The sequence below is a fragment of the Myotis lucifugus genome, unplaced genomic scaffold (assembly GCF_000147115.1).
Source record: "Myotis lucifugus unplaced genomic scaffold, Myoluc2.0 scaffold_9, whole genome shotgun sequence".
Taxonomy (NCBI): domain Eukaryota; kingdom Metazoa; phylum Chordata; class Mammalia; order Chiroptera; family Vespertilionidae; genus Myotis; species Myotis lucifugus.
The window spans coordinates 10,716,126-10,726,113 of record NW_005871057.1 but is presented as its reverse complement, the minus strand read 5'-3'; the positions used below and the strand labels follow the sequence as shown (position 1 = coordinate 10,726,113).

At 38.6% G+C, this 9,988-nt stretch overlaps 1 protein-coding gene across 1 annotated transcript in view; it reads left to right on the top strand.

Moving 5' to 3' along the window:
- Window positions 1-9,988, top strand: part of CEP290 (centrosomal protein 290) — a 118,495-nt gene that overhangs the window by 101,799 nt on the left and 6,708 nt on the right. The window contains exons 46-50 of the mRNA XM_023749772.1: window positions 4,633-4,719; window positions 6,136-6,300; window positions 6,846-6,968; window positions 8,092-8,264; window positions 9,557-9,698. Of these exons, the coding sequence (XP_023605540.1) occupies window positions 4,633-4,719; window positions 6,136-6,300; window positions 6,846-6,968; window positions 8,092-8,264; window positions 9,557-9,698 (690 nt within the window). The remainder of the gene's footprint in view (window positions 1-4,632; window positions 4,720-6,135; window positions 6,301-6,845; window positions 6,969-8,091; window positions 8,265-9,556; window positions 9,699-9,988) is intronic.

Sequence of the window (9,988 nt, the reverse complement as noted above, 5' to 3'; positions counted from 1 at the left end):
CATCCAAACCGAAACAATGTATACTTCAAGTCTAAGATCCACCGACTATATTTGTTAGATATTTCAAACTGCCAACTCCGAGACAGCAAGTCAGACGGGACGTTGAGTCTGCAGTCACTAGAGCAAGCAAGCCTCATGTTCGCTTGCAACTGTCTGGCTGCCGGACGCATCTTGACTGACAGTTAATTTGCATAAGGATACGCTGCTTAGACAATGGGAAAGAGTAGCGGTCGTACGCCAAAATACCATTTTTCTCTTTTATTAGTGTAGATATATATATATATATATATATATATATATATATATATATATATATATATATATATATAAAAAGCCAAGCGACTGGAACGACTGGTTGCTATGACAGGCACTGTGGCCAGCCAACTGGCCCGATGGGGGCGGGCCCGGCCGGCCAACCTCCCACAGCCCCTCCCCCTGGCCAGCAGGCCCTGATCTGCCTGATCAGGGTGGGCTGGCCAGACCCCATCCGTGCACGATTTCATGCACATGGCCTCTAGTATAGTATGTCAGCTTATGTTAAGTGCTAAGGAGAAACAGCATGGTTGATGTGAATGTGGTGTGTGAAGGGTAGGTGGGGGTTTGAGGAATTGCTATTTAAAATACTGTATTGCCCTGGCCGGTGTGACTCGGTTGGGCATCGTCCCGTGCACCAAAATGATTCCTGATCATGGTACATGGCTGGGTTGTGGGCTTGATTCCAAGTAGGGGGCATATAGCAGGTAGCCAATTGACATTTTGCCCTCACATCGATGTTTCTCTTTCCCTCTCCCTCTCTCTCTAAAACAAACATGTCAAACTCAAAGGCTAACATGGACCAAATAAACAAGGTTTAAGTTTATGTGGGCCACAAAAAAACAAAAGCTTCAATTTTCATAGAAATTTAGGTTTATTTTGATAGAGACATGCTGAATACAAAGGGCTAAAATAAATGAGACAGTTAACATAAAATAATAGAATATTTTAATAAAAATTAATATTTTTTCTTGTACATTAACTTGCCAGACACTGAATAACTGCACAAATTAATAAATGTAACTCAAATAAACCTATTTTTCTTGTTCTCTGAAAGCACAGTATTTCCTGTTGCGCACACCAAACAAGTCAGTCTAAGGCTAATGACGTGGCAATCGGCTGCTAAAATATTCGCTGCTAGTATTAGTGGAGAGAAATGGTACACCTGTATGTAAGGCACATAAGGAAATGAATGCAACATGATTATAGTAATAAGTCATTAGCAAACGTTGTAATTCGTTATTAATAACTAGAGGCCCGGTGCACGGATTCATGCACTGTTGGGGTTCCCTTGGCATGGCTTGCGGGGATCAGGCCAAAACAAGCAGTCCAACACCACCTGCCGCTCCTGCCTGCTGCTCTTGCTCATCCTGGCCCCACTGTGCCTGCCACCACCGCCACTAGGTAGGTTTGCCGCTACTCCGCTGTGGTGTCCGCGCGCCCATCCTAGTATGATACTGGCGTGCCCATGACCAGGAAGTGGCCGTGGGCTTGCTCCCAGCCGGTCCAATCCTGGTCCTGTTCCCGGTCCTGGTCCTGGTCCAAATGGGGGAGGGGTGCGCGGGGGGAGTTTCCACATGAGAGGCTCACGCCACCGCGCAAATGCGCTCACCAGCTGTGAGCCCAGTGTCTGGTGCCCATCAGTCAGCTGAGCAGCGCTCCTGCTGTGGGAGCACATTGACTACCAGGGGCAGCTCCTGCGTTGAGAGTCTGCCTTCTGGTGGTCAGTGCACATCATAGTGACCAGTTGACCAGTTGCTTATGATTTTATATACATAGATTATATATAACAGGATATTTTAGAAATTAAGTTACAAAATTTTTATTAAAATATTTCTTACAGACCGTTACATTGGTTGAGCTGCAGAAATATTCGTTGTGGGCCACATGTGGCCCATGGGCCACAAGTTTGACATGCTTGCTCTAAAAATAATAATATAATAATAATCTACACTAATAAAAGAGAAACATGGTAATTAGCGTACGACCGCTACCCTTTTCATTGGCTAATCAGTGAGTATATGCAAATTAACTGTCAGCCAAGATGGCGGCCGGCAGCCAGGCAGCTGAGAACAGGATGCTTGGTTGCCCCAGCGATAGAGGAAACCAAGGTTCCCGCCTGCAGCTGCGGGGCTCTGAACTCCTGAAGCAACAGCTCCAAAAGATACAATGTTTCAATTATAGAAGCTAGAAGATGGCGGTTAATCTGCATACTCAGGCTCCAAGCTGTAGAGCAAAGCCAAACAGCCCTGAAGCCGCAGAGCAGAGAGGCCTCACTGCCCGGGGATCAGCACAGCCGGGAGGCCTCCCGGCCCCGGGATCAGCGGAGCCAAGAGGCCTCCCAGCCCCGGGATCAGCGTAGCCAAGAGGCCTCCCGGCCCAGGGGTCAGCGGAGCCACGAGGCCTCCCGGCCCCGGGATCAGCGGAGCGGAGAGGCCTCTGGGCCCCGGGATCAGCAGAGCCAAGAGGCCTCCCGGCCGCCTGGATCAGCGGAGCCGAGAGGCCTCCCGGCCACCTGGATCAGCGGAGCCCGAGAGGCCTCCTGGCCCCGGGATCAGCGGAGCCAAGAGGCCTCCCGGGCCCAGGGATCAGCGGAGCCGAGAGGCCTCCCGGCCCTGGGATCAGCGAGCCTGATGGAAGCCTGTGTGTTTATGCACCCTGGGGTTCAGAGGTCCTGTCCTAGGCAGAGCCTTATGTGAAATTTTCGACTCTGATAACAAGCTAACGGGCTGGAAGGCGGCTCCTGTGATCTCAGTGCTGGAGAAGACCATTAAGCAGAAAACTAAAGAAACCAATTTTACATCATTTCCCAGGTGTAGAACAGTTGGCATGTAAGCCCCTGACCAGTGCCCAGCCTCTCTTCTGTCAGTCTATCTCACTCTTAGGTACCATGTTCTTTGTTCTGTCTTAACTGCAACTCATTTTTAAACTAGATTGCTTTTAAAAGAAGACTAAATAAAGTTTCCCTTAAGTTATTTAGGTGGTGCTGGGGCTGCTGGGGCTGCTGGGGGCCTGATAGAAGACACAAACACGCAATGGGGGGCCTGTACCCAGCAGCCCCAAGGCCCGCCACCTTGGTGCTGGGGCTGCTGGGGGTATCAGAGACACAAACCCGCAGGCCCGGCACCCAGCAGACCCAAGGCCTTCGTGGCAGCACTAAGGAGCAGCAAGCCAAGCGGTAGGAAGCAGCAAGCAGGTGGGCAGTAACAAGGGAGGGGTCCCAGACTGCAAGAGGGCACATGCTGGGCTAAGGGACCCCCCACCCATCCCCAGTGCATGAATTTCGTGCACCGGGCCTCTAGTAATAAATAAAAATCTTTAAAATACCCTAGTAAGGAAGCTCTGCCCAGTAGCTCAGTTGGTTAGAGCATTGTGCCAATACACCAAGGTTGCAGGTTCGATCCCTGTTCAGGGCACATACAAGAATCAACCAAAGAATGCATACATAGTGGAACAACAAAGCGATGTTTTTCTCTTTCTCTCTCAAATCAATCAATTTAAAAAATATATGGTAGTTAGCAAAATATGATATTTTAGCAGAGAACTAGGGACAAATAAAGAAGTGGGTCATGCAAATAATTGAAAAAGAGTTCCAGACAACAAATAGCAAGTTCAAATGCCCAGCACTAAGAGGATTCCTGGTGTACTTCATTAACAATTTTCACACTTTAAGATATTAGGATATCTCTAAAAAAATTAAATCTTTAAATTAAAAATATATTAGGTTAATTTTCTCTCGTAGAAATGTTCTTTATTTTGATGTTTGTATAAAGTTTATCTTTGGTTTTTCAAATCTTATGCTATTTATGGGAATCTTCTTTTTCTCTTGGCTGGTTAATTGTTTCAGTTCTGTTTTTAAACCTAAAATATTAGCAATCTGTTAATTCCACTGGTAATCATATAATTTAGCTATTTCTTGCTTCACATTGTGATTTTTACACTGTTAGAGCCAGTGTTAGAAGTTCAGTTGTCTGTTTCTCTATACCAGTGGTTCTCAATCTTCCTAATGCCGTGACCCTTTAATACAGTTCCTCATGCTGTGGTGACCCCCCAACCATAAAATTATTTTCATTGCTACTTCATAACTGTAATTTTGCTACTGTTATGAATCGTAATGTAAATATCTGATATGCAGGATGTATTTTCATTGTTACAAATTGAACATAATCAAAGCATAGTGATTAATCACAAAAACAATATGTAATTATATATGTGTTTTCCAATGGTCTTAGGCGACCCCTGTGAAAGTGTTGTTCGACCCCCAAAGAGGTCTCGACCCACAGGTTGAGAACCGCTGCTCTATACCAAATGGGTTTACATATATAATTTATGGGACATTTAAAATCAGGGTCCTAAACTCAAATTTATATTGCACATTAAGGCAAAAATAGTTCTTGAAATTCAAATACATAATATGCTGTATTTATACACTTTAATTCAACATATGTATTAGTTCAGAATCCTTTTTGTTGCTAGAGACCCACTAGTTGAGTTTGGCTATTCATTTATAGCGATTGCTAGTTCAGATGCATGGTTTGTCTTTCTTTCTAATTGCCGTAGCTGTGTTAAATTGTTACATGTTTGCTTTTAATCTTACAGAATCAAGTAAGAGATTTGAAGGAAATGTGTGAATTTCTTAAAAAACAAAAAGCAGAAGTTGAGCGGAAACTTGGCCATGTTAGAGGGGTAAGTTTGGGAGAATATGCCATATATTTGTTTTGGTTTCAGAAGTGGAAATGAAAAAGTAAGTATGGATATGTCCTAACAGCAGTGATATGCCTTTACTAGTTTACAGTTTCAGTTTTTATTCTGCTGCATCTACAATATAAAACATTATTAAGCTTTTCTGTGTTTCAAGTTAATGTTTTATCATCTGTCACACTTTACATGCATTTTATTTCACTTGTACTCCACTTCATCTCTTTTTTTGTTGCATATCTCTCCACACCTTGAAAACATTTAACTTTCAGGAATCATCCTTTTGTTCATTAAGGTAACTACTAAGTGCTCCTTGGTCCAATTCTAACATTTTGTAATTATTTTATGATGTCCACGGCAACTTCTTAGTATAATGCTCTGTAAACATGTTTCCCAAATTTTTTTTGTATTATTGCTTTTTCTTTCCATGTATTTTGTATTCACCTTTTACAATAAATAAATGTTGCCTGTGAGGTCAAGACCAAATATTTAACCCCCTGTTGATATGTTGTTAACTGGTACAAGTAGAAGCAATCATAATGGACAAAAACTTTGTCAAGTAATAATATTAAATATATGATAGATTTGATAAAAATATTTAATGTCATTACAAAAGTATTCAGACAAATATCTGTTGGCAGTCAGCAACATTCATTTCATCAATAAAAATCTATTTGTTAATTTAACCTTTTCTAAGTTAATTATGAAAGTATACAGTATTGAAATTATGTAAAAGTTTATATTTTAGGGTTATTTATTACAGTGTGAATACTGCATAAAATGCCAAACAAGTAAGCAGATTATTTTACTTGACTATTAAAAAACTTTTTACTTTAAATTATAAGCAGTTAAACTTATTAATTGCTCACCCAGCTCTTTTGATAACTTTACACCAGGTATTTAATTTTAGCTATCTCTTCTATTAGTCAGAAACTGAATTTCTAGTCAATGGTTATTCTTAAAGAAAATCATCTTTGTTATGCTGCAATTCAAATTTGATAACTTATGAGCTCTTTAAAGACAATGTGTGTGGGGGGTGGGGGGGGTTATCAAATATAAAGAAAACTGGTATATTGTAATGAACATTAGCTAAATAGAATATTTAGGTTCTTATGTTTATTTATTTGGAACAGACATCAAGGATAGAGTATTTAAGCTGTTACTTAACAGCTGCATGACTTTAGGAATATCAAATCTTTGACTCTTAATTTTCTTGTAAGTAAAATGAGAATTATAATTCTCAGAGGGTTATTATAATGTTAAATTGAAATAATATAATCTTTGGCTTCAAATGTTAGAAATTAATAATATGAATATAATAATGAGCTTGGTATGTTATTATTACTTTATATTATATTCTCTAAAATATTTAACTTAATTGAAAGTTAATATATTCTTTTGTAGTCCGGCAGAAGTGGAAAGACAATCCCAGAACTAGAAAAAACCATTGGTTTAATGAAAAAAGTAGTTGAAAAAGTCCAAAGAGAAAATGAACAGTTGAAAAAAGCATCAGGAATACTGACCAGTGAAAAAATGGCTAATATTGAGCAGGAAAATGAAAAGTTGAAGGTAATATTTTAAATATGATCATTTGTATGGAATATTTTACTATTATAATTTTTATTAATTTTTAAAGGAAAATTTTAAATATATTCCATCTACATAAATGGCTTTAATGACTGCAGGAGATATTTTGCACATACAGAAAAGCTTACTGGAAATAAGACTAGGGGTATTTAGAATAACTACTTGATCATTTTATTATTTCAAGACCAATGATTCTTATTCTGGCAGCATAAAATTAATTACCTGCATCTATTTTCAAAAATATAGATGCCTAAGTCCCCATCCTGGGATTGATTAGATTCCTCTGGGGTGGGTGCTACCATAGGTATTGTGATTTAAAATTTTTCAAGTCATCAGTTCATTCTAGTGTGTATAAGCAGGGTTGGGAACCTATGCTGTAGATGACTAGTATTAGATAGAAGACTTTAATTATAATTATGTCAAATATTATCTTTGCAACTACTTGAATTAAGTTTGATACGTTTATAAGATCATCTTTTACTGTATTTTATTGTTTTAATAATGTACAGCTATTTTTTTATTGCTAGGCTGAATTAGAAAAACTTAAAGCTCATCTTGGACGACAGTTGAGCATGCACTATGAATCCAAGACCAAAGGCACAGAGAAAATTGTTGCTGAAAATGAACGTCTTCGTAAAGAACTTAAAAAAGTATGACTTTCATTAGGGATTATAATTATTTTTTGTTAATTAACTAATACATCTTGGAAAAACTGAATGAAAAAAGTTGATGACATGTTTATTCAAAGTAGTTACTAAGGCTTCTGTGAATTATGTTTTTATTTTTGCCATCCTTTCATCATGAGGAATGTTGAAAATAAAAACTTAATAAATTAAGAGGCAGTATAATGTAGAAGCTGGGATTTAAATCTTAGCTCTGTCATTTATTAGCCATGGTAACTAGGTGAAGCTACTAACCTATATCCCTAGTTTCCTCATCTGTAAAGTTGGGAATAATAAGTATATCTGTTTTACAGAGCTGCTGTAGGGTTTAAGTGAGTGACTTTTTATACACATTACTTAGAACAATGCCTACTGTGCAATAAGATGAGTCTGAAACTGTTTTGTTAAATGAGCATTAAGATTCCTTTTGAAGTAGCAAAATATATTCTTTGCCCGAACAAGTAGGTATTATTATTTATATGGATGATCTAGTGAATAAATTGAAATTAGTATTTTTAATGTTTCCCTTTTTTATTAAATTTATTGGGGTGATATTGGTTAACATGATCATATAAGTTTCAGGTGTGGGTTTCTATGTTACTAAGATCTGTATATTGCACTGTGTATCTACCACCCAAAGTCGAATCTTCAGAGTGATGCTGTTCTTTGAACACGGGTGTTTAATAGTGGAAATAATCTGTGGTACTTAAACATAATATATGCATATGGGTAGATCTCTCAATTAGAGTCAAAACAAAACATATTTTTAATGTGTAAAGACATAAACTATCCATTATTCTGTAAGTATTATAGACAACGATGACAAACTTAAAGTAACCAAACAAAATGACAAATTTAGAGTAGCCACTAGAATTAAATACTTGTAAATATATTTTTCTAACCCCATTTAAGTGATCTGTTGTTCTCATTATTCTGATTATATTGCTGTTTTAGAGTAAAGAAACATGGGATTTTTACTGGAATTTTAATCAGCATTTAGAACTCCAGATTATTTTTATTTTCTAATTTATAGTGATCATTTTGAATATATTGCATCTGTGACAACAGTGTGACATTTTGTCATAATATACTAATTAGCTCTTTATGACAGGAAACTGAAGCTGCAGAGAAATTGCGGATAGCCAAGAATAACTTAGAGATATTGAATGAGAAGATGACAGTTCAGCTAGAAGAGACGGGAAAGAGGTTACAGTTGGCGGAAAGTAGAGGTCCACAGCTCGAGGGTGCTGACAGCAAGAGCTGGAAATCAATTGTTGTTACAAGGTACGAATAAGTAGTCTAAAACTAACACAATTGAATTAGTTCTAATTCTGCCATTTTAAAAGAATATTACACTATTCTGATTCACTTAGTTCTTTCCTGATGAACTGTTCGGTGGTTGGTTTTACATGATACTTATTCTTTTTTGATCCTAGCATTGCCAGAGTCTTTTTCTTCCTTCAACTAATTTGGGTGGCAGGGCCTGGGACAGAGCAGAGCTGAGCTGGGCTGAGCTCCTGGAGCTGGATGGGCATGTGGAAGCTGCTGTCAGCCAGGTGCCTAGACTCCTGTGCCAGCTCCTCCTGGGCACTGCTTTTGTCCAGCTTACTCAAGTATAAGCCAGGCATAATTGAGCCGTTTTGTCACAACCTGTGGCACACTGGTTCTGGGCCGGGCTGTCATTTTGGCATTGTATTCTGTGCAACTTGTTCTTCAAATAACCCCAACAGATGAATTCAGCAACCGCTGTAGTGTCTCACTGGCCTCTGCTCCCTTTCACTTGCTTTTCTCCTACTTCGTGAACCTTTTCTACAAGCTTCATCCCTCCCCATCATAGGCCATTTCACTCATCCATGCTTTTGCACATTCTCTCTCTTCTCCCAGCAGTGTCCTGTGTCCTTTTGATTTTGTTCTACCTGGATACCTTTTTGGGGTGTGTGTGTGTGTGTGTGTGTGTGTGTGTGTGTCTATGAAATGCTTTAACTTGTGATCTTTAACTATATTCATAAGATTATCCAACAGCCCAGCCGGTACAGCTCAGTGGATTGAGTGTAGTCCCATGCACCCGGAGGTTGCTGGTTCGATTCCCGATCAAGGCACATGCGTGGGCTGCAGGCTGGATCCCTAGTAGGGAGTGTGAAGGAGGCAGCTAATCTATGTTTCTCTTTCATCAATGTGTCTATCTTTCTCTCACTTTCCCTTCCTTTCTCTGAAATCAATAAAAACATATTTTTAAAAAAAGAATATCCAAGAATATAGAATTTGATATTCTAATGAATTTTACTTTTAATTTTTTGTTTTGCGACTGAAAAATATATTTAATATTTTACAGTGATCAAATTAGGCTCCACCCTTATTTATAACCTTGGGAAACACCTAACTTCTTTTTTTTAATTGGCCTGTCTGTTATGAGTACTTACTGTCAGCTAATGCTAAATAAATAGGTAGCAAAAGGTTTGACTTAAAGAAACAGTATAAGATATTCTTTGTTATTTTTAGTGCAATAATTTGAACTGTCTTAAATCAATGAAATTATTTTCCATGTTTACACCTATTATTTTCCTTTATACTTTTAGAATGTATGAAACCAAATTGAAAGAATTGGAAACTGATATTGCCAAAAAAGCACAAAGCCTTACTGATCTTAAAGAGCTTGTAAGACAAGCAACAAAGAGGGAACAAAAAGTTAAGAAATACACCGAAGACCTTGAGCAACAGGCAAGTAATGTAATTTTTATTTACATGATAAAATAATGTATTATATCTCAAGCCCCTTCTTGATATTGTCTAATATAGCTAAAAATGAACTCTTGACTAATTCCTACCCTGGAAGGCCCATCTAAGAGAATGACACCATCATTCACCCATTTGTTTAAGCCCCAAACCTTAGATCATCAGCTCCTTTTTTTCCCACACACCTCATATCTTTTTCATAAATCATGTTAGCTCAGTTTTCAAAATCTACCCCAAATCTGACACAATGTCTCAACACCTCTAACACTGCCAGG